The following is a 25024-nucleotide window of genomic DNA, read 5'->3' as shown; positions in this document are numbered from 1 at the left end:
AGCGAGTTTTGAGATGTGAGAGATTTGTGACATTTAGCGTGTTTGGAGTGTGTAGTTAATGTGTTGTCTTGTGTAGTTAGTGTGTAGTGTTGTGGATAGTTTTGTGTTGTGTGTCAGAACAATGAGGCGACTGCTGTCTCCAGGTAGAAACAGCAGTGACACAGGCAGAAATATTTGGAGTGGCACAAATAATTTGTGTGGCGTCTTATTTAATGCAGAACAGCTGATGGTTCTGTAAACAGTTTGACATGGTTAAAAAAGGTAAATGGCTGCAAATCACTTTGTTGTTTGCAAAACTTGTGCATATGATTTTAAAACTGACAATTTATATTTGCATTTAAAGTTATGAAAAACATGTTTGTGGTTGTTACAGTAACAAATATAACTTTTTCTACTCATTTTTTTTGTTTTTTGTCTGATTTTAGATCAATTGTGTTAATACAGTATGTCAAAATGAAAACATAACTGTAAATTCAGTTACTAACTCAGTTACTTTTTTGAAGAAGTAACTAGTAACTATAATTAATTACTTTTTCAAAGTAACTTGCCCAACACTGGGCAGTACATCGTTAGATGTAATGAAAAGAAACGAAAACCCGAGCATCGAGCTCGTCCTCAGGTTCTCTTGTAGTTCCTCTACTCGTCCGCTGGGTCGCAGTATTAAGAAGGAACGAAGAAGAAGCAGAGGGACCGAAGAAGATTAGTTATGGCGGTTCAGGTTGAGCTGAGTTATTTGGAGACTTTCCCGTCTCACCTCAGTCCTCTGGATGTTTTGATGTTAAAACCACACTTGGACCGTGTCTTCCTAAATGACACGGATCCGCCGACCGTCCTCTTCACTCCTCAGGGGCCTCAGAGCTCCGGCAGGACGGGCATTTTACTGCGTGTTCAGCAAACTACCGAAGAAGAGACGGCCGACGGAGTGACCTGTCCTACAGCCAACACGGAGTCAGCGCCACGGGTTCGGCTCTTTGCCAGCCGGCTCTTCCTGCGGCACCACGGGCTCCAGCAGTTCAGAGGTACCGGAACCGTCCGAGCTGTGGAGCCGGTCAGCCTGGACAGAGTCGTAGTTGGAGCCCGCAGCAGGCAGAGCCTCCGCCTGGCTGGATCGGAGCAGTTCACCGACAGGTTGCTGGAACTCTGCCGCCCGGGACATTGGCTGCTGGCTCGGCAAGGAGACCCGCTGCTGCTCCCCCGACATACAATCCTGGGAGAAGACCCAGGACAGGTGATGTTCAGAGTCAGATCGATTTAGAATCCCACCGTGAAGAAAAGCTGTAAACATCATTTCTGTTTTCAACTGATAATGTTTGTTTTAGCTAGCAACAAACGTGCCCGTGTTTATGTTACTTCCACAGTGCATGTTAGCCTAACGTGCTTTATGTTTGACTCGTGTTGTGATGCTTGTTGCTTTAGATTCACACGTCATGTTAGTAAGAAGAGGATGGAAAAGGCCCTTTATTTACTTACACTTGTAAATGTTAGAATTCTGGTGAAATCATTTTGAGGCCCTCTCGCCCGCCCTTTAATATTTTAAACACAATGCGCTCATCTGGATCTTTGATAGTCTGATGTTTATGTGGCAGCTGAAGACAAAGACGCATGTTATTTGTTTTGTTCAAAGCTCTAAATTCAGCGATTCACTGATTCTAATAATCGCAGTGAATCATTTTCCACTGAGCAGCTTCTTGTTACAGCTCTGAAATAAATATATGATGGAGGTATGAGAATACAGACTGATTTGCTTCTGTTTTCTGTTCATGGTGCAGCATCAGCTGTTGGAGCTGCTGGTGCTGGAGTGCAGTCCTGTAAAACAGGGCAGGATCACAGCTGATACCTCTCTGGTTCTGACAGATTGCTGGGATTCAGTCACCCCCCCACCCTGCAGGCCACTCAGACTCTGTGTGTCAGACTTTGCTCATTACGCTGACGGCCTTTGTGCTGGCCCATGTCTGCTTGATAACAGGAGCGTGCTGGATTCTGGGTTCCCAGGTGTCCCGTGTCCACTGCTATGCAGAGTGGAAGTTCGGGTAATGGACACCCAGCGATGGCTCGAGCTCAAAGAACAATATGGGGTAGCCGTGGACCTGCACAGCTGTGTGTTTGTGACCAAACAGCTGCTTCTCAGACTGGGGCTTTTCAACCAGGAGTGGGTACGGCTGTCGAAGCTCGGCGAATCCAGAGGACCCACAGGAGAGGGCGATGTCACGGGGGGCATCTGCAGAGAGAGGCTGGTCTCTGTGGTGGTGATGGATCTGCCACCAAGTCCAGAACTACAGAGCCATGACGACCTGGGCCTCATATCACCTCCTCTGTGGTTCAACATGACTGGAGGAGAAGTGATCCCTGTAAACAGCTTTATGCTCAGGATGAAGGTGCTTCAACACACTCTGCAAACATTTCAGTAAACGAGCAACTGTAACCAGATAACAGATTAGCTAGCCATCTGCACAGTGGGTGTTTTGTGCTGTGGGTGGACTGCACCTGGTGGCAGTCGTCCTTGCTCTGCTCTGTAGCCTCGATGAGCAAACTAGTTGAATGTAGAGAAGCTCACCAGCTCACAGCGAGTCTTCAGAGCAGAAGAAATGTCACCAGCTGCAGCCAAGGAGTGCATTGCTGTGAGGAGGTAGTTAAATCATGTCAGGAACACAACACCTAAACAGTAAGCCCATACACTAATCCAAGACTGAGAGAGCCAGGCTGACTTTCAGAGTAAGTGCACGGTAACTCCCAGTAAATCAGTTTTATTCTTGGTTGCCCCGTCGTCACACGTCTGTGCCCACGGGCCCGTTGTTCTCGAATTGGTCCGCACTTTAGAAAAAAGTAGGTAAGAGTATGAACCAATCAGGGTTTGCTTCCTGTCATTAACCTTTTGCTCACCCTTACCAGACATGGGCCACAAACAGTATGTTCGACTTGGAAACGTGTTTGGAAAACTATAAGCACAGCCACCAGCTGGATCCAGCAGAGTCGGATAAATAAACTACTGCACAGCTGTGAGCAAGTCTGTTTCTTCACATACATTCGAATATCAGGTTTTTAAATGACTTTACATTTTTAACGCTCAGCGGGTGCTCACAGAGGAATCAGCTGTCTGACGGACTGCATTAGTGCCAATGTTCACCAGTTGCTCTTTTTGTACAGGTCTGATTGATGATCCATTAATCTGGAAGAGTTTCTTCTATTCCAGGATTCCAAATTCATTCAAATAAAGTGTCAGTGCAACAGGAAAAAACTGTCGCCAGCAGGCATTGTATATTTGTTGAAGACTCATATTTGATCAGTTAAACGATTTTGATCCTTCTTCTTAAAGTTATCCAGTGTTGTGCACTTCACACCATAAATATCCTGAATTTGAACCCAGGACCTTCTCGCTGTGAAGCAAAAAAAAAAAGGTTTCATCCCATCAGCAAACCTTCAGTGTTTGGTTTTTTTGTTTCTGTCTCTCGTCTGGTCTCAGAGGTGGGACCCCCCTCCTCCACAACCCAGTGGTTGTCGCTCTGACACGTTCTGCCGCTCGGCTTCTCCACCGTATGCCAGCGAGCTCCACATCCAGCTGGTCACCTCTCCATCCTACAACAACCTGGGCTGCTATGACAACCTGCTGGCTCAACATTTCTGCACGCCCAGGTTGACTGATGCATCCAAACAGTGTCCTTAACATGTAGAAAGAAAGCAGCACTGTTTTACTCCAGCAGTTTGTTTGGGCTCGTTTCAGGCTGGTGTCACCAGGAGACGTTCTGACCGTTCCAGCTGGAAACCATCCAGACCTGCTCGAGACCCCCCCTGAAGGGATCCACAGGTGCCGCTTATTACTGGTTAATAAGACAAGTCTTTATGCTCATTACCTAAATCAGATCAGTGTTTCTTAGGAGCACTTGTTTTGTTCAAGATAAAAACTTTTGAAAAAATAATTCAAACATTTTAATAAATGAAATATCAGACGAGGTTTCTCAGAGAATACTGTTAAATGTCAGAACATTGGTGGTTGGGTTCATTTACATTTATAGAGAAGCAAATTGAGCCTAATAGATCAAAAACCACTCTCTCTTTTTTTTTTTTTTTTTTTTTTCCTTTTGCCTGTCCCATTTGGTTCTTTAGCCATCAGAATTGTTGTCTGAAGACCAACAAGGATACCCAATGGATTTACTTTGCCAAATGGATCATCGTGACATTGCCGTATTGGTCCATTTGGTCGATCTTTGTTTTTATTATTTATTATATTTTATTTTCAGATGTTACAGACGGGACAGACATGAGTGAGAGATAGGAAAGGGAGAAAGAAAGAGGAAGGAAAGGAAAAACAGAAGGGGAGAGGGACAGTGAGAAAGGGGGGGAGAAAAAAAATAAAATCTCCTGGATCACCTGTTGAGAGAAGAATAGAAGACAAGCAAAAAAAACAGAGCAACATACTAAACACAACACCATCGCATTAATCTAGCTAAGTGTAAACAGCAGTAAATACTAAATATTCAATGTTGTTGTGCAGCACGCAGGACAGATGTGCTTCGAAGTAGTAGCCAAGAAGGGTGTAATTTAAGTCTACGAGCAGTGAACACCCGTGTGTACACCTGTGTGGATCAGCGTGCTTGTATTCCAAAGGTTTCTCCATGTAACGATCTGCTAGGGAGTGTGGGGGGGGGGGGCCACAGCCCCGTCCTCCAGGGTATGAAGCGGGTATGGAGGAGATCAAAACTCCAGACATCCAGAGGCCCCCAGAACACAAGAAACCATGGAAGACCAACAGAGGGGCAGCCGCGCCACTGTCCCAGCAAGAGCTGAGGAGAGTCCCAGATGAGGGTTCACTCAGCAGCCGCGGAGCAGAAGCGGCCGCCAAGGAGTGAGCCGGTGTGTACCTGGACGCCCACCCCCAGACACAAAGAACCACCAACGCACCGACACCTGAGGGAGTCCGCCACCGGCAAGGGAAGTGGTGGTGGGTGGAGATAGGCCTCCAAACCTTGGAGGGCCTGAGGTGTCCCCAGAGAGGTGGCGTCTGATACCCAACCTGACATATAGACACAGACATACAGGCACACACAGACATACAGGCACACACAGACACAAACATCCATTCCCACCCTCATGCTCTCATATGCACTCACTCCACACTCAACCAACGTGGAGACAGACATAAAGAGACGCTGTACACACGATCACACTCCCCAAGCGTACTCTACACTCAAAAACCACTCTCAGGCTGTAAGTTTCTAAATTAATGTTGGAATCATCCACAATAATCATTTTGTCTGAGCTGAGCTCTAAACAATAGGCCGAAAAATCCTGAGAAATCAGATAAATTCAATTGAATTCTGAATTCTCGTCGACACACAGGCTGAGGAGCAGGAGTGGCTGCAATCTCCTACTACAGCTTATTAAGCAACCAAAGACCCAGACTGTTAATGTGTGGATTCGTTTAGGCCATCATAATCATCAGATTGCTGTAAGAGTAAATCAACAAAGCTCAGAAGAGAGAAAACTAATGTTTAAAAATCCACATTTAACTGTTTTATTCTTTGGTGCAGTGGAGGATGCTGTGTGTTCTTTGGAGGGCTCCAGAGACGCTGCAGTTAGAAACTGTTTACTGCCGTAGCTAATGCACTGCATCACTGTCTGACTGTTCAGTGAAAAATGTGTCCTCTGAACGTCTTCAGGTGTCCGGTGCTGTTCTTCAGGGTGCAGAAGGTATGCTCATCTGCAGGAAGAGAAGAAGGAGGAGGAGCTTACTTGGCCAGCAGACAGCGTACCTCGCTCTATATGGTGAGCAGTGACCGCTAACCTCAGTCATTCTTCTTTATTTCATTTCCTCTGTGCGCTCCAAACATGCGGTATGTTGTTGGATCCAGAGACTTTGATTTTGGCCTCATCTGACCAGACCAGTGTTTCACAGGCTCGTCTAAATGTTCTTCAGCAAACTTAAAACACGCTTTGTCTGCAGCTATGGAGTCCTGTGTGGTAAGCGCACATGCAGGTCAGGGTGGTTGAGTGCACTGATGCACCTGCTGGTCCTAAGCCTTTCTGTAGCTCTGCACATGTCGGCCCCTCGGACAACTCTCAGTAATTCTTTTCACTCTGTCTGAAATCCTGAGGGCAGCAGCTGGTCGAGGCCAGTTCACGGGGAGCTGATGTTCTGGTCTCCAGCAGTTTAGAAATTCTTCTGTAAGCGATGCCATCAGTATGTTTGCAACAATAAGGCTGTGAAGTACGATCGTTTCTTGTGTGACACTTTGGTAATGACACACCTTTTTATAGGCTATCAGTTGGGACTGAACCCGCTGATATGTGCACTGAGTGTTGCTTTCTGATTACTGATCGGGTTCAGCTGGCGCCTGTTTGCAGCTCCCTTTCTTCATGTGTTCAGTACTGTGTCCCTGTGGCATTTATGGACATCTATGGTTTGATTTCTTTGCATGTGTGGATTTAATTAGTAGTTGTCGACATTTGTTGAAAATTTCATGCAGCAGCACTTCTACACATCCGTTTAGTTGGTGATGTGTTCAACACTTATTTTGGATACGCTGCCAGTGAAACTGGGTTACTGGTAGAGCTGGGCGATATGAGATTTTTTCATATCACGATATGTTTTTTTCATTTCAGGCGATAACGATATCTATCACGATATGAGCCAAATAACTATATTTGTAAGATTTAAATGTGCCGTTGCTCACAAGTAAAATGTGAAATAATCAGCAGCTTGTTTTTATTTAAATATTTATTTCCCATAATAAGTTCAACAGGGTAGATGTACTTAAGGAACATGAGACTTTTTCAGATAAATAAAGGCAAATATTGCAAACTACACAAAAGGCAGCCGCTAAAGCATTTAAGTTTCAAAATAGAACAAACAAAACAGACTAAACTGTCAATTCCACTTAGAAACAAAATATTAATTCTAAAAATAAATCTTAGTTTGTTTTACAGAAGAACAGACAAAACTGACTAACTTTTGTCAATATCAAATAAACTGAGAACTAAAAGGAAATTCTCAATCTCTCCTTGTTGTATAGCTGAGCTTTTCAAACAGTTTTAACAGTTACTTTAGTCTGACAAAAGCCGAATGACGAATTAGCGCTTCCAGTCAGAGACTGAGGCTACGTCCACACGTACACGGGTATTTTTGAAAACGGAGATTTTCCGTTTTCGTTTTAAAAAATAATCCCGTCCACACATAAAGGCAGAAATGAAGGAAAACGCTGCTATGAACATGCCAAAGCAGCAGGTGGCGCTAGATTCCTAACCGTGCAGAAATGTTGGCCAATCAGAAGTCTAGAAGCCTCTGTGGGAAAAAGTAAACAAAGCTGGGGCATAGAAGCAGAACCGAGTCGTATGTGTGGACGGACAGTAACTGTGTGTATATGTAAGCATTTAAACACTGCAGAGAGTAGAATTAACAGTATTGTAGAAATTCATTTCACTGAAACAATAACGTGGCGCACAGTGTGACGCATGCACCAGTTTATTGTATTTCCAGACTTGCTTTCGGCACAATTTACAGTGCATGCTACTCTGTTTTTTGTCAGACTTGAAATAGCCGAAATACCTTCACACAACGGAACTTCTATGGCTCTTCCGTTCGACAATCTCTCCGGCATTGGAACCATCATCTGTTTTCTCTTCGGTCACGCTCGGTTGATTTTTCTAGTCGGCACACTCATTTCCTCCATTACGCGCTGGCTGCTTCCCAAACAAACACACGTGCGGCTTGGCACTTGTGCTGTACGTAACAAGTCACGCGACGTGACGCTGCGGCTGTGATTGGTTCGGCGCTGCGCTACTTAGTTTGGATTGGCTAAACTTTTATTTTTTTTATTTTTTTTTATTTTAAGAGGACAAGAGCGGCGAGGTCTATCGCGATAGCTTAATTTCTCTATCGAGTAAAAGTTATATTGCGATACATATCGTTATCGTTCTATCGCCCAGCTCTAGTTACTGGTGTTCATGAATGATTGTGTGACTACTGGTTCAAGTAGCATTCATGGGTGGCTGTAGCTCAGGAGGTGTAGGGCAGGTCGCCTACTGATCGGAAAGTTGGTGGTTCAATCCCTGGCTCCACAAAGTATCCTCGGGCAAGATACTAACCCCAAGTTGCTCCCCGATGATTGGAGTGTGGATGTGTGTGGATGTAGTTAGAAAGCACTCAGTTTAGAGTGAATGGGTGTGATTGTGTGAATGCGGCGTGTTGTATTTGAGGACTCCGGGAGAGTAGAAAAGCGCTCTATAAGAATCCGTCTGTGTACCATTCATTTTGAAGTGCACAGGGTTGGACTGTCTGCTCAGATGCAGCTGAATGCTGTGAAGCTGGTGAATACCTCAGTGTAACACATCCTGTAAAAGCTTTCTTCTGATATGGTTTAGTGACCATGTCAGCCAGCTGATCTCAATGCTTTACTTAAACCGTTGAATAAACCCATTTTTAGCTCACTGGGTTGGAGTCCGACCCGCTTCCCTCCCTGTGTCCCTGCCTTCCTGTCTGTCCAATGAAGGCTTTTCCCAAAGTGTCAGACAGCAGCTTAGCTGTGTCTGAGGGCGCTAGCTCAGGGGAGCCCTGACTCACAATAGATGCACTTTTTCTTTATTTGATCTCATTTCCATCTTCAGTGTTTTGTTGGCATGTTTCCTGTCTTTGTAGTTTTTCTTTCCTTCTCATTTTGTTATTATTTTTGCCCCTCGTTCGTGTGTGTGTCTTTCACGTCCTCTGTGCCTGCACTGCCTTATCTCGGGGGTAACAGGGTTGCAGGCACTGTTGATTTATCACAGCGAGTAAATGAGACTGTTTGTTTGCAGGGATCCTGCTCACAGTGCAGTCTTTTCTAAATCTAAGCTGTTGTTAGTCAGCGTTGTTGCTCTGACAGCTTCCCCCATCTCCTCAGGGAACATCTATAAACGGCCCCGTCCCATGTTCTCTCGTGGAGGGAGCAGCTCTGTCTCCTCCAGGCCTTAACAAGACTGTGGAGCTCCTCATCGACACCATCCTGCCTCACCTGCAGCACAGGTAACCGACCTGTCTGCTCCGATTTACAACATCAGGCAGTGAAAAATACAACTCAATAGGACCTGAGCTTGAAGTTCACATAAACAAACCTAGTTCAGTAACAGAGGGATGCATGATGGCACACTGCTGATGTTGGCTGCATGTCTGCTCGCAGCAGCTCTCTGTCTGGTTGCACGGTCCTCCTTCACGGTGCTGCAGGAAGTGGAAAGATGGCAGCAGTGAGGGCAGCAAGTGGCAGACTAAACCTCCACCTGCTGAAGGTACAACAGCTGTGCTCAAGGTTTAGAGTGATAAGATAATTAGACACCAGCACATTCTTCATGATTCCTCTCTGCAGGAGAATATTTTGTCTTTAAATAAAAGGCAACGTATTGTTTGGCTGCTGTTGTTCCTCGTTTGCAGGTAGACTGTGTGAGCCTGTGCGCTGACAGTCCTGCAGCCTCTGAGGTAAAGCTGGCGTCAGTGTTTCAGAGGGCCGAGGCCCTGCAGCCCTGCGTTCTGCTGCTCAGGAACCTGCAGCTCGTCCTCAGATCACGAGGGGCTGCCGAGAGCGACTGCAGGGTCCAGGCAAAGCTCTGCCAGCTGCTCAGCTGCGCCCCCACCAGGTCAGTGACTGCCTCTAACCCTCATTCAATACACTGGTCTAGCTCATCGAGTAGGTGATCATGTTGATGAAATGAGCTTTCCTTTTATTACCTCCCCTACCTGTAAACCACGCACCACTACAGGAGCGCAGAGTATGACTCGGCGCCACACCAACAGCTGCACTTTCACTCGGCTCTGCTTCCGAGCAGCAGAGACTTGAAGTGTTTTTAGTCAAACTGGAAGTCTCCTGTGTGAGCCACGGCTCAGAATATAATCAAATGTCTCTGGTTATCTTTCAGTGTGGTGATGGTGGCAACTGTCTGCAAAGTTCGAGATTTGCCTGCAGGCATCATGGCAGCGTTTGTCCATCAGGTAGCAATAGAGAGTCCAACTGAAGAGCAGCGGCGTGCCATGCTGTCCAGCCTGAGCAGAGACCTGCACTTAGGGAAGGACGTCAACTTGGAGAACCTCTCCAGACTCACCACAGTGAGTAATGACATCGACTCTACTCACACCACCACTGGGGCAGAATGAACTGTTAAAGCTCAGGCGTTCAGGTGACAACATGTTAGGCAGCTGTGTTGGTCCAAATCTGTAAAGCTACTCTGGGGGAGGCTTCAGGTTGTTTCTAACCATGAAGCCAAAAAGCTTCTTCTAGCTGCTCCCGTGTTCAGGAGTTGCCACAGCTGGCTGGATTTGGATGCTGGTTGCCCTTCCCGAGTGTGGTTCCTGTTTCAGTCCACATGTTCTTCCTCTGCTCCACAGGGTTTCGTGTTGGGGGACCTCAGTGCTTTGCTGGTTGAGGCTGGTAGAGCTGCCTACAGGAGGTTGATCCACAGCTGGTGAGAATAACTATGTCTTACAGGACAAGATTACCTTCTAGTCCAGATCAAATGTGTCATACTTCATCACCTGTAGTCTATAACCGAGTCTCTGAAACATGTTGGTTTTGAAGGTTGTGGTCCTGGAAACAGCGAGGTGGTGGGGTTTTTAAACGCTGAAGCTCGGTGCTCTCAGCTTCTTGGTTTTTGTGTCTGAAGCTCTAATTCAGTATGGAAAGCTTGAATGCTCCCCTCTCAGGTCTCGACTGAACATCCTTCTGCCTCCTGGAAAAAGGTGTAGACCGGGGTGGGGGACTCCAGGCGTCGAGGGCCGCAGGTTTTAGATCTCACCCTGGGTCAACACACCTGAATCACATGATTAGTTCATTGCCAGGCCTCTGGAGAACTTGAGGACATGCTGAGGACACCGGCTCTCGAGGCCTGGAGTTCCCCACCCCTGGTGTAGAACCCTCAGAGAGCTTCTTCTCCACAGCACCATATCTCCCTCACCCCTGCATACCTCGTGCTTAAAGAACTGTGGAGACAACAGTTGGTATAGTGCTGCTTTGTAAATTTTTGCCTCTTACGTATCCTGTTGTCTGTGTCTTAAATACGGCTGTTCTATGCTGTAGGTTACCGCCCACTGTTGTTGTGTGAATACTTGATCGTCTCACTGAACAGCCTGTAGTTCCGTCTTTATTGTTGTTTGTGCAGTGGTGCTCGGCAGCAGGAGGATCTGTGCTCCAGCGGAGTGACCATCCTGAACCAGGACTTCACCTCTGCTCTGGAGATCCTGCAGGACATCCTGTCCAAGGCCATCGGGGCCCCGAAGGTGACCAAAGACTAAAAGACCGTTATATTTCCATTTTTGCTGTCGTTGTTGTTAGTGCCCCTAATAAGGCCACACACACACAAGTTGTTGTGCATGAATGGTTGTCTGTGGCAGACTGTGGTGGAGCCGACCAAAGCGGCGGAATAACCTTTACTCCGTTTTTAGAAATTCAAGTCCATGTTTGGAAAAATGAACTGACACAACAGGCAGTGATCTTTGTTTGTGTAAACATAATATTCATTATTTACAAAAAAGTGAATATAACAGTAAAGACTTCTGTGTGTCATCGGGTTGTTTGTTTACAGTGAGAGTGGAGAGTTGTGTTTAAGTCACTCCTGTTGTATAGATACTGTGTGTGTGTGTCACAGGTGCAGCTTAATAAATTGGAAAGAAGCAGCTGTTTCTTGTTTCACCACGTTGTTGTCCTTTGTGTCCGTGTTGTGAGTAGATACCTAATGTGCGCTGGGAGGATGTCGGCGGTCTCCAGCATGTGAAGAAGGAGATCCTAGACACGGTTCAGCTTCCTTTGCAGTGTCCTCAGCTCTTGTCTCTGGATCTGAACCGGACTGGAATCCTGCTGTGTGGACCACCAGGGACAGGAAAGACTCTGTTGGCCAAAGCTGTGGCTACTGAGTGCTCCATGACTTTCCTCAGGTAGATTTCGTTCCACTTCATAGGAACGAAACAGGCAGAAAGGCGTCACGCTGGAAAGAATCAGCATTTGTTCACTGACACTGTTACTTCTGTCTTTTAGTGTCAAAGGTCCAGAGCTCATCAACATGTACGTGGGTCAGAGTGAAGAAAACATCAGAGAAGGTGTTTCTTAGTCTTTACATTCAACCATATTTGTTTTGGTAATGTTGTTAGTTTCAAGCTAACGTCTGAGACTGAAAACTCACCGAGTTACTATAAAGCCACATTATTGTTTGTCTTGGAACATTGTTTCATTTTAACATGGCAGAGTGCCTGGACAGTGCCGCTCCTTCTTTAAGCCATTACCGAAAAAATTGAAGTTTATTTTTTAAAATGGCTCACTGTAAAAAACAAACAAACTGTCGTCTCTTCCTGTTTGTTCTTTTTTGTTTTGCTGCATTTACAGTGAATAATATTCTTGTTCCCAGAAACGTATCACCCAGAGTTAAATTGGAACACATTTTTAAGTAAATGTTATATTTTTGTACGTGATGTGGATTGCCATCAGTTTTCCACAGAGCACGCTCAGCAGCTCCCTGCGTCATCTTCTTTGACGAGCTAGACTCTCTGGCTCCCAGCAGAGGGCGCAGTGGAGACTCTGGAGGGGTGATGGACAGGTGTGTGCACGCCTTCATTTTTATTTTGTTTGATTATTTATAATATTTGTTGTTTCTGATTTTTCTTTTTCTTTCTTTTTTTTTTTGTTCAAAAGAAATGAATCTTTTTCATTATTGGGAAGCACTATGGCACCTTGACTGAGAGAGAGGGCTGCCACGATTGGTCGACTAGTCACGATTACGTCGGCTATCAAAATCGTCGACGACTGATTTAATAGTCGACGCGTCGTTTGAAGCTTTGTAAGATCCCAAAAGCAGGAATAAGTAGCAGGATTTAAGAGTGTAATAACGGACTGAAACAGAAGATGGCAGCACTGCATGTACAAGGATGCCAGCTGCCGTTAAACCCCGAAGAAGAAGAAGCTGTGTCCCAGAATTCATAGCGCAGCCCTGCTCAGTTTCCAACAATGGCGGCAGCTAGTTAGTTTTTATATTACTCTTATTATTCTTTCTGGGTCACAAAATAAACATTTAACATATTTTCAGGCGAGAATGTAGCTGTGTAAACCTCAAATATCTGCTCAGTTTATCAAGACACTGCATATTTTCAAAAGCGCTCCAACGTTTTCAGAGACGTCTGTTACCCACTAGCTCGATAGCTAGCCGGGAGCTAGGCTCACTAGAGCTGTGAGAGCACCGGCTCTAGTGACACCGGCTGTTTTCAAACCCACCGCCGTCTTTCGCTACTCAGGTTAAACATGATATATGAGTCACTTAGATAACTTAAAAATGTTATTGTTTGGCTTTCTTTAGTATTTTATTTGTTCCTGAGTAAATCGGTTTGGCTGAGATTAAAGTTATAGTTTTTACACAGCTGAATAAACGTCAAGCAGACAGCTGATTATCAGAAGTGTGAGATGCTCCAGAGTTTACTCCGGTGTCCTGTTATATTTTAGATAGCAAGGAGTTCATTAAACTTCACCGAAACAATCTGCAAACTTCATCAAAATTTAATAAACTATCATCTTGTCTTTATTTTTAGTTAGCACTGACCATAAACACTTAAAGCTGTAAGCTAATGATAGTTATATAAGAGCAGATGCTGCTGGTGCAATAAGCTGTACGTTTTACGTCCAATGGATGATGATGATCTGATTAGTTGACTAATCGCAAAAATAATCGGTGACTATCAAAACAATCGTTTGTGGCAGCCCTACTGAGAGACATAATTTACTGTGCTCAGCTCTTGTACCATCGATAAATTTTACTTGCCTTCTTGTACAGAGTTGTGTCTCAGCTGTTGGCTGAGCTTGATGCGCTGCACTCATCTGGTGGGGTTTTTGTAATCGGAGCCACAAATCGTCCAGACCTGCTGGACCAGTCACTGCTCAGACCTGGCAGGTCAGCGCTCTCACTCACTCACACACAGTTATGTTTACATCACTTCACAGGGTGTTGTGCTGGCTCCAAAAACAAATCAGTTCTTAATGAACCACAGAATTACCTTGCTGCTTAGTTGATGAGTTTTTGTTTGCAATTCCTAGATTCAAGACTTCTTCAATAAAGCAATTCTGGTTCCCTTTCAGTGGTTTCACTCGGCACAACACATAAGCATCCTCCCCCTTCTATTTAGCTCTGTTGTCTGCCGCCTTGAAGTTAGCTTAACTGCCCCTGTTGGTGTTGGCCTCCAATGCACAGTTGGTGCATAGGATGCCCGTGGAGCGATAAGTTCGAGTTTTCCTTAGCGTTTTGGAATGGACACCAAATCAAAGCAAGCAAGGCAGAAATCTTCTGTTTGCCCCTGTCCTCAGGGGTGCGGTTTCTCTTTGCACGACAGGGACCAGCACGATGCGTGCCCCGTCTGCCTTGAGATTGTCCACGCTATGAGAGCATTGATGGAGCCGAAGCCTGTTATTTTGTCACTAGCTCCGGCGCTCGAGGCTGGAAAGACAGGTGGTGTTTGTGGGGAAAGTGCTGGGACATACGGTTGTCGCACTCCATGACCCTCTCCAGTCTGAGTCTGGGGCCGCGGCTTCATCCGAGTCATGAGCTCCGTCACTATGTTCCGGATGTACCAGGAGCTCAGATTGCTGGTTCCTGATGACAGCCCGCTGGGACCTCACCCTGCGAGTCTTGAACAAATATTTACAAAGGTACAAGTTGAAGATGCTAACAATCAGCTTTTGAATGCAGTCGGCCTGGAAGATTGTTTCAAACCAACTGATCTAATAGATGCTTATTTTCATGTGGCTATACACCCGAACCACAGGCAGTTTCTGAGGTTGGATTCGAGGGCGTAGGCTATGAATACCTGGCGCTGCCATTCCGGTTGTCTCTCGCTCCTCGCACTTTCACAAAATGTGCCGAGGCAGCATTGGCATTCCTCAGAGAGGGAGGCATTTGCATCTTAGCTTATGTAGATGACTGGGCTCTTGTAGCTTGCTCCAGAGAGTAGGTGGCGACACAGCTGCCTCTGGTTCTGTCAAATATTCAGGCACTGGGTTTCTCTGTGAACTTTCAAAGAGCTTGCTAGTTCAGAGTCAGCACATTTCTTTCCTCGGTTTGGAAATATGCTTGCTTTCCAGCTGTGCACGTTTGTCAGCTGCATTTCATTGCTGATTTACTCTATGATCACTGTAGTGCCACTTGAATTGTTAAAGATGAGAGCGTTTCAGTGCTGCATCTTGCATGCTAGCTCTTGGTCCTGTAGGGAGCTGGGGTGCTGCATCAGGGTGTTGTTTCACAAGGTGGTGTCCACAGATGCTTCCCTAAGGGGGTGGGGAGCACTGTGTGAGGGCACATCAGTGAGAGGGATCTGGACCACAGCCCAGTGTGATCTGTGCATCAACCACTAAGAGCTGCTAGCAGTGTTCTTGGCTCTCAAGCATTTTAATTCAATTCAATTTTATTTACACAGCGCCAAATCACAACAACAGTCTCCTCAAGGCGCTTTATATTGTAAGGTAGACCCTACAATAATACATACAGAGAAAAACCCAACAATCATATGACCCCCTATGACCAGCACTTTGGTGACAGTGGGAAGGAAAAACTCCCTTTTAACAGGAAGAAACCTCCAGCAGAACCAGGCTCAGGGAGGGGCGGGGCCATCTGCTGCGACCGGCAGATGGCCGGTGATGATATGCATAAATGGGAGCTCATTTCTGTCCAGTTCTGAGGGGCCAGCATGTCCTAGTCAGTGCAAACAAATCAACAGAGGTCTCTTACATAAACAGGGAGGGAGGAAGACGCTCCCTTCCCCTGTTGAATCTGTCTTACTCTCTACTGTTATGGTGCAGTGTTCGTTTTATGTCTCTGAGAGCCGCTTATGTTATGGGCCATTTGAACCTGGGGCCAGACCTTCTCTCCACAGGGGGTCCTCTGGTGAGGGAATGGAGGTTCCACCCTTTTGATAGTGGCCCAGATTTGGGATCTGTTTGGCAAGGCGCAAATTGCACCAATCATTTTGCCTCCAGGGTAAACACTCACTGCCCCCTGTTCTTCTCCATAATTGACCACATTGCACCCTTGGGCATGGACGTGCAAGCGCACCAATGGCCAGACGTGCTCCTGTATGCATTCCTCTCGATATCTCCAGTTCTAGAGAGAGCCTCACCAGTGTCTTTCTCTGATTCTAGTGGCCCCTTGGTGGCCCACAAGGTCATGGTATGCAGAGATAATTGGTCTGCTGGCAGTGAGTCCTTGGCAGCTTCCTCTCCACAGGGACCTCCTCTCACCTGTGATTCACCCACACCCGGATCTGTGGTGCCTTCATGCTTACCTGGTCAATCTTGATTGCTACCGCAGCGTCCACTAGAGGCTGGTACCCTCACAAATAGCAGGCCTTGGAGCGATGTTGCTGAGACTGCCACACTCTCCAATTCCAGTGCTCTGTTGTGGATGTGTTGACATTCCTGCAGGAGCTGCTGGATGAGGCCCTTTCATTTTCTACAGTTAAGGTTTATTTAGTAGCTATATCTGCTTGTCATATTGACTTTGACAGGGTGACACCAGGTGCACATGCCCTCGCCATACGTTCTTTAAAAGGGGTTTGCCGGCTGAGACCTGTGGTTAGGTTAATCTGCTCTTATTGCACCTACTGCTCTTGCACTTCTGATTAGATGCAGAATTTATTTCGATACCCTGTATTTGTACATGTGTCATGACAATAAAGTTTAAGTACAGTGTCCCTGCAGGGGACTTGTCTTTGGTGCTGGAGCGCCCCCTTTTTTGAACCCATTAGGTCTTGGATATGAAATATTATATAATATGCTTCTCGCTTTGGCAAAGCGAGTGGGTGACCTTCATCGTCTGCCTGTGCATCCCTCCTGCACACAGTTCTCTCCTGATTGTGCCCGAATGCTGCCCATTTTCCCACGGTCATTCCTGCAGCTTCTAGCTCTATGGACATTGAGTGGCTGAGCTTTTGCTCCCCTCCTCTTGCGTCTGAGGAGCAGAGAAGGATGCTTTCTTTTTGTCCGGTGCGTGTGCTATGTACCTACATTTGGTCCACTCAAAACATGCGTTAATGTGACCAGTGTTTGTCTGCTTCGCTAAGGGGGGCTCTGTCTAAACCAGAGGTGGGACCAAGTCATTGTTTTGCAAGTCTCAAGTAAGTCTCAAGTCTTTATCCTCAAGTCTCAAGTCAAGTCTCAAGTAATGTCAGGCAAGTCAGAGTCGAGTCTCAAGTCACTGGTGTAAAAGTCCAAGTAAAGTCACAAGTCTGAAACTTTGAATTTCAAGTCCTTTCGAGTCTTTAAAAAAAACAACGAAAAAATAATGTTGCAGTTATGCTAAATGTAAATATTAGACCATGTAATTTTTAAATCTGTGTTTTTCTCAACACATGCTCAACGTCACTGCAACAAGCCCAGGTACAGTTTACCGACGGATGGGTGCAGGACCTTGAAACCGTGTAGAACGAAAGACCATCGTACGTATCATAAGTTTATCAGTCTCACAAATCGTCGTCATAAATACACATTCGTTAACCGTTTATTAATATAACCTTTGAGCTCAACGGTAATTAATTAGCAGTGGAAATAATTTCTGGTAGCATCACAGAAATGTAGCAGTGACAATAATACTGTATGCTGTAATCGTACTGGGCAATTAGTGATACAAAACAACTGTTTTATCCTGTGAATAAAAGTATATGTTTTTGTCAATGTACCATAATAACAGAGGCGAAACGCAATATTGTGTCAGGACAATTCACTCTTTATGCACAATAAACAAAGGAGCATAGCGCGACAATTTCTGTTCAGCGCCAGACTTGCTTGTAACCTATATCACCACTTATGTTATGAAAATGACGCATTAACTACTAAAAAACACTGACCTTCGTGTAAATGCTTGGAGCAGACTAACCTGTGAGCTGGAGTGTTCTGGGACGTTATATTTGGTCTTTGAATGGCTGCAATCCAGGCCATCCGTCGCGTCTTTGTTACTTCGGAAACATGGCTCGAACAATTTCTCTTCAACGACGTAATCCGATAACAACCGATCTCTTTACCCGTCGGCTTCCTGTGGCTGTCATGCGACCGGATATTGCAGTTAATAACACAACAGCTTCTTGACATTTTTGTGTTTCTTTTTATCTCTGTGTAACTGATTTCAATTGAAAGCCTGCGTGCGCTAGTACCGCTTGCCACGAGTTCCCAGAATCCTTTGCGGTTCTACCCGTGAATGACGTCACATTTTCAATCTCTATATAATATGCATGTTAAATTTTATATTTGGGGTAAAATATCAAGTCTTTTCAAGTAAACCGGTTCAAGTTCAAGAGACTGAGGAGGAGCTTCTTCCCGCAGGCGATACGGTCTCTCAATCACACCACCACACAGTCCTGACCCACACATATGGTTCTTACACACACACTGGACTTTCTGGACTTTGGTTTTGCACAACACTGGTCACTATATTCTTCATTTCCGGTTAATACTTGTACAGCTGCTGTTATTGTGTATATATTTATTTATATTTAGATTTCTTCATACATTCTTATATAGTTCTATATTGTGTATTTTGTTGTACAGTTATTTTATTTTCAACTTTAATTTATATATTTATCTTTATCTTATTCTTCCCAGTTAAATTTACCCTTCATTCTAATTTGTGTTGTACAGTTATTTCATTTTTAACCTTAATTTATATTTTATTCCTTCCTAGTTAAATTTACCCTTTTTAATTTTTCATATTTATTTCCTATCTTATTCATAGCCTTTTCCTTTTTTGTTCTCTTTAGGTCACGAGCAGTTGTCCAAGCATTTCACTACATATCATACTGTGTATGACTGTGTACGTGACAAATAAAATTTGAATTTGAATTTGAATTTGAAGTCCAATTCAAGTCCCAGGTCATTAGTGTAAAAGTCCAAGTCAAGTCACAAGTCTTAGAACATTTTTTCAAGTCAAGTCACAAGTCTTAGAACATTTTTTCAAGTCTAAAAAAGTCATAAAATTAATGACTCGAGTCTGACTCGAGTCCAAGTCATGTGACTCGAGTCCACACCTCTGGTCTAAACCAGGGGTGGGCAACATCAGGCCTTGAGGGCCGGTGTCCTGCAGTTTTAGATATCATCCTAGGGCAACTTCTGTTCCCTGAAGGAGAGGAACGAGGTACAACACAACATTGCCCTGCCGCACAGCTTGGCTCGGTGAAGAGCGACTATCGAACTGATGGATGACTGTGATGACACGGGGTATATATGTAGGCGGGGCCGTGCGCATGTCATCGCGGGCCATCCGCTTTAAAGGTGTGAATAAAGGTTTCTTCAGCCAGGGCACGTGGGAGCGTAATATCAAATACTTATGTGTTGTACTAGGGCTGTGCGATATGACCAAAATCTCATATCCTGATATTAAGACGTCTATCGTCCCAATAACGATATAAATCACAAACATGTAACATTTTCTGTAAATCCTGTGAACCTCGGGCAGCTCGACTTGTGTGAAGTGTTTCCAGCTGCGCGTCCTGTAGCTGGAGGCGAGTGTTTTAACGATGCATGAAACGATACATTTTTAGTCATAAGTTGTAACGGCGCCGTTTCTTTGAGTATTTATTACACGGCGTGCTGCGGGGAAAAGCCTGTTCTAACGTTTGAGTCTAAGGTTTATTTTTTAGCACCTGACGGCTCTTTTTGCTTCTCATTCATAAACTCTCTGCATCTTTCACGTGATTCAGTTTATTTTGAAAAGTCTAAACAGGATCGTGTCACTAGCGTGTCACGTGCGACACCACGAAACAAACGATAGCGTAAAATGAAACGACAGACGTTTTTATATCGTCATCCGATATATATCGTTACATCGAACAGCCCCATGTTGTACCTCGTTCCTCTCCTTCGGGGAACAGCAGTTATAGATATAACATTATGTTTCATTTGGAATCAATTAGACAGATTTCTCTGATTTCAGTGTGTGTCTGAACCTCTCCTGGACTTTGTCTTCTTAGGTTTGATAAGCTGGTCTACATGGGAATCAATGAGGATCGTGTTTCCCAGCTGCAGGTTTTTCAGGCCATCCTCAGAAAGTAAGAACAGCACTTCCTGCGAAGGCCGGGCCTTTACACAAGCTGCAAAAAGCTAGGCACAAAAAACAGCCATCGAGCTTTTTTTCTCCGACATTTTTCATTCTGATATGTTTCATTAAATACTTTGGTCTTCACAGCTTCAGTACAGAGAACCTGTCATCGGATTAAAGTAAAATTATGAAATTATGAGCATGAGAAATTTGTGTTTACGTAGCATCAGTCCATTTAAATGGTAAGTACTATACTTTAACTTCATCTTTTAAAATGAGCTTTTTCTTGGTTCCAGATTTCAGTTAGACCCTGCTGTGAATCTCCAAGAGGTGGTGGACTGCTGCCCTGCTCACATGACCGGTGCTGACCTATACGCTCTTTGTTCAGATGCCACGATGGCAGCCATCAAGAGGAAGATCTCTCTCATCAGTGACGGTGAGGAAACCTGATTCATTCTGATTCATTGAAAGGACTAGATGTTACAATCCCTGATGATGCATTGCTTAAGCGATGACTACTATGAGGAAAGGCAGCCCGAAGCTTTTTCAGGGGGACACATTGTCAGCTGTGTGCCTCAACTTCACAGGGTGTTTCGGCCTTTTGTCACAAATATTTTACTCTTAGCTTCCTTGGTTAGGTGTAGGGATTAGAAATCTGATCTAGAGTATTATATTTAAATTATTAACATTTTTTTTGTGATCAACATTTTATTGATTTAAAACGGGGAGGGGGGGTACAGACATATACAGCACAACTGTAAACTGCAGTAGCAAAGCAAACATTGGTCACAAGGCATAGGGACAGCAAAGAACAAACACAAAGTCAAAACCAGTTATTGCCTGTTCCAGGAGGAAGAGGATGTGAATCCAGCGAACAACATTTTGCATTTTATTTGTTTTAAGGAGATTTCAGAGGTATCATAAGGAGACAAAGACCAGGATTGGGAATATAAAAAAACTTCCAGCACCTCAGATAACACAGAGTTCACAAAGACCCAAAAATTGGATACAACAGGACCGTCCCAAAACGTGCAAGAACGAGCCTGGTGACGAATCATTGCAGATGTGACAGTGATACGTAGCCTGTAGTTTCATCTGGAACCTCCTACAGGGTGTAATGTATGTTCTGTGTATGGTTTTCAATTGATGCGCCAGGTTCTTAGAAGTCAAACTCAGATTAGACCACACTGTATCCCAGTCTACATTAACCTGTAGTCCTCCCAGTTCCCTGACCCAAATAGATTCAATGGGCAGGGGCTTTATACCCTGTTCAGCTAATTTGTTGTAGAATTTGGAAACAGAAGGTCTGCCAGAGTTAGGCAAGATCCATTCCAGCATGGGATGAGAGGGAAGAGGAGAGTCCCAGGGGACACCATATGCTTTTAAAGCTGATCTGAGCTGCAGATACACGAAGTAAGAAGAAAAACGTGTCCTTAAGTCCTGAAATGAACGAAGGCCTTGGGCGTTGAATAGATCATCAAAAAGGTTTATCCCGAGTGAGAACCAAGAGGGTTGAACAAATGGTTGGTGATATATTTGGAGGGCTGATGAAGACAACACAATGTCAGGATCCCAAATCTCATGGAGTCAGTCGAGGGAAGTGACCCAATTACTTTCTTGGGGAAGTTTATTCCCAAGATTGTGGAACTATTGGTTTGGTCTGTCACTGTGATAACGGTCTTTTCTTTCTGATTTCATTTTTATTTTAATTATATCTTCTAACCTGTTGTTGCCTTTACCCATGAACTTAACTTTCATTTTTGGGAAAGTAATAAATAATGCAGATTTTATCGTTATTACTGTTGATTTGTTTACTCAGACCTTCTCTGTCACTTTTTAACCGGATCTCGAGGGAAGGAAGTCCCTTTTAGCACAGTTGCATTAGCAGATTTGTCTGAAGCTGGTTTTTCTCTTTGCTCCAGAAGAGTTATACACAGGGCTCTCCCCGTCTGCTCTCTGTAATATGTTGACATTTCTATTGTTTTTGCAGGTCTTGTCCTTCTAACAGGGTTTTCCAGTCAACTGTTCATTCTTCTGCTGCTGATAAGTGTAATGGGGTTGTGAGATTTTCCATTGTAATCTACAGTTCAAATTGTTGGGCTGACAACGGTGGTAGAATAGCTGTGCAAAAACTCAAACTGATTTGTGGTCAGCTAGTACTGCTGGGCCTCTCAGGCTTTAAACTTGTTATATGTGCTCTGATGGATCATACACTGTATAGATTATTAACAGAGTCTTTGCAAGCGTGGTCAAACAACAATAGCAATAGTAGATTGCTGCTGCCTGTTAAATCCTAGTGTTTACCCACCTATCATTAAGACATAAATCCAACTCAAGAATTGACTTCAGTTTTGTGTCTAGTTGTTTGTTCCACGAAATCTGAGGTGAATCACGTAGGCTTTACTCTCCCTGACTGTGAAGCAGGGACTGCTCCGTACACTACACCTCATCGAAACACCACCTAACTGTGCGATGAGCTCTTTGGGAAGCCCCGGTCGGTGTCTCTGAATCCAACCACAGACGACTTCAACCCCGACCTCCTCTTGCCGCCTTTTATTGAAAACAGTTACAGTGCACACAAGCAGCACCCATTGTAAAATCCCCCTATGGTCACAAAAGGTTAAAATTGTGTGTGTGTGTGTTTTGGGGGGGTGTGTGTGTGTGTGTGTGTGTGTTTTGGGGGTGCGTTTGTGTGACTTCCTGCTCACCAAAGGCTAATCTCCCCCCCGTGTATGGCTTAACCCCTCTAACAGTCTCACAAAACACGAACACAGGTGAGGTCATAAAGGCAGGAAGTAAAACATCCTCACTAAATAAGAAACAGAACCCTCACATAGGATGTGTCCCTGTAATGAAACACTACAGCCTCCCCCACCCACAGGCTGGGGAGGTCAACAGAAACAAAAGAATGTCTTTGATCATGCTGCTTGAACTAAGACTTACAAATTTAAGTAACACAATGACAACATTTAACAATTTGATTTGTGTAAAAACAACAAAAATGTGATCACAAAAGATACACTTCCTGTTCCTCTTTCTGTGCTTGTTGTTATTTGTAGTAAACACTGATGGACTATATGTATAGAAAAGTCTGAGTGCAGCTGCAGTCTGCCAGCTGAAAGTTGTGCCCGTTAACAGCTGTAACAAAAAATAATTTCCCCCAGGGATCAATAAAGTATTCTGATTCTGATTCTGCTGGTCTGACAAAAATGATGCAAAAAGATCCCTGTTCCACATCTTTAAACTTTTGAACAGGCGGTGAGATCGGCGCGACTTGTCTGCTCTTCTCCCTTCAAACCTTTTACCCTCTGCATCCCTTCCTCTCTCCCTGTCAGGTCTAGACTCTGAAGACTCTCCTGTCCTCCTCTCTACTGAGGATTTCTCCACTGCTTTAGAAAACTTCAAGTCATCAGTTTCTGATGAGGAGCTCCTGCGATACAAAGACATTCAACAAAAACTCGCTGCAAAGTAGAAACACACAGACATCTGTTCGTCATGGGGCTGACAGATGTTCAACAGTTTCATTTAAATCACCTCAGAAACATCACTGCTGTACAATACTGCACGGCAATGTAAATCATTTAAACAGAAGTTGGTAATATATTTAATTAATAAAGACACTAATGAAAAGTGGTTTGTCTGTCTCTGTGTTAGCCGTGTGACCCTGGACCGTCAGTCTGTCCCGGATGTACCCGGCCTCTCGCAGCCTGTAGGCTCACTGTGACCCTGGACTGGCTGGATGAAAACTGGTGTAGAATTTCACTGTGTTTGGTGGAGCTGCCATCATCATTTGTAATTGGCACATAAGCGGGGCGTCGGAACGATCTGGAGTCGTGTTTCAGCACCTTCAGTAAATCTGAGCGGCAGCTTAATGCTGTTAAGGAAGATCTTTCTATTTCTGTGCTGGAGCCATGGTTCCACCTGCAACGCTCGCCACACAGCCTGCTTTCCTTCTCGTGTCTGTCATGCATGTAAGCATGCATAGGTCAAAGTTACAGCCAGTGTTTTTCTACACGTAACTACCATGAACAAAGCTGCTGATACCATAAACTCCCACAAAAGAAGAATCAGCAGCAGACACAATCTGTTGGACCTTTTTGTCAGCCATGTTAGTGATACTCATAGTTCCCCAAGTGCAACATTATACTTTTACTTTAAACTTTATCCTTTTTCCTTTTCTGGACAGGGAGGAACGCTGGTTTGAGGGCGGAGTCAAGGGAGGCCATTTACGTGAAAAGAGAAAGGCCCCATCCTCCATTCAGAGATGGCCTAAGGGTCCATCTGTCACCATCTTACATGCTGTGATTGCAGCCATTCAGCTCTCTGTGAATGAGACTCATGGCCGTTGATCAGTGAGCGTTGTTCAGTGGTCATGAGAATTTGCATATTAATGATCATAAACTGACCTCCCAGCCCATTGTTCCGTCAGTGCTGCTGGTTTCAGTCATTATGCAGATGTTTACAAGGTTGGAAACCTGCAGTCAGCTGAGACTGAAGAAGGCAGTTGGATGAGTGACAAAACATTTCTCCCACTGAAAACATCCAGATGAACAGAATTCATTTTTTGGGGCTGTTTATAATAGATGTAATTTATCCACTCCGGGTTTTTTTATTGTTGGTATTACATGTCCAAAGAATAGAAGCCATGATGTGATCCTGCAACAATTTAATTGCATACTTTAAATTTATCAGGGATCTCTGGGGTGTCTTTGTTTGAAATCATTAACAATAGCAGCCCGTCTGACAGCCTGGTGGAAGTGTTTCAACAAATGTGTCCTTAGCACCATCTAAATAAACTTCTATTTCGAACAATTCTGACTTTACAATTAACATGAAACCACTGTACTTGTGCATACGAGTTAGAAAAGGCTTCACACACCTGCAGCACATTTTTAAAGTAATATCCTGGTCTTATTTTCTCACTTGATGCAGACGTACAGGATACGGACATTTATCTGCAATACCTACAACTTAAATCAGTTGTCCACTCACTTAATACTGAGCTTAATACTATAAATGT

General features: G+C 44.5%; 1 protein-coding gene across 2 annotated transcripts; it reads left to right on the top strand.

The window, feature by feature from the left end:
* The first annotated feature begins 669 nt into the window (after positions 1 to 669).
* pex6 (peroxisomal biogenesis factor 6) lies at positions 670 to 23628 on the top strand. 2 transcript variants are annotated; one of them, XM_086294517.1, is made up of 18 exons: positions 670 to 1228; positions 1770 to 2375; positions 3461 to 3630; positions 3719 to 3802; positions 5655 to 5760; positions 8871 to 8992; positions 9150 to 9252; positions 9395 to 9597; positions 9877 to 10063; positions 10343 to 10419; positions 11113 to 11230; positions 11679 to 11884; positions 11985 to 12046; positions 12432 to 12540; positions 13765 to 13881; positions 19937 to 20014; positions 20301 to 20440; positions 23340 to 23628. In XM_086294517.1, the coding sequence occupies exons 1-18, from the start codon at positions 707 to 709 to the stop codon at positions 23474 to 23476; spliced, it is 3147 nt and encodes a 1048-aa protein (XP_086150643.1). In that variant the 5' UTR covers positions 670 to 706; the 3' UTR covers positions 23477 to 23628. The 2 variants fall into 2 exon arrangements, with proteins under 2 accessions (XP_086150643.1, XP_086150642.1); XM_086294516.1 differs by having other exon boundaries at positions 9147 to 9252.
* Positions 23629 to 25024: the final 1396 nt, after the last annotated feature.

The sequence above is a fragment of the Aulonocara sp. 'chitande type north' Nkhata Bay genome, linkage group LG6, assembly GCF_057382095.1.
Source record: "Aulonocara sp. 'chitande type north' Nkhata Bay isolate Kocher_YH1m ecotype deep benthic linkage group LG6, A_spYH_male_GT1.1, whole genome shotgun sequence".
NCBI classification, from domain to species: Eukaryota; Metazoa; Chordata; class Actinopteri; order Cichliformes; family Cichlidae; genus Aulonocara; species Aulonocara sp. 'chitande type north' Nkhata Bay.
This window is presented reverse-complemented; position numbering and strand designations above follow the sequence as displayed.

Bases quoted from the DNA above. Each gene is read 5' to 3' on its own strand.
- pex6 (XM_086294516.1), top strand. From the start codon at position 707: ATGGCGGTTCAGGTTGAGCTGAGTTATTTGGAGACTTTCCCGTCTCAC. The intron at 1,229-1,769 runs GTGATGTTCAGA...TTCATGGTGCAG, and splicing joins TGGGAGAAGACCCAGGACAG to CATCAGCTGTTGGAGCTGCT. The intron at 12,047-12,431 runs GTGTTTCTTAGT...GATTGCCATCAG, and splicing joins TGAAGAAAACATCAGAGAAG to TTTTCCACAGAGCACGCTCA.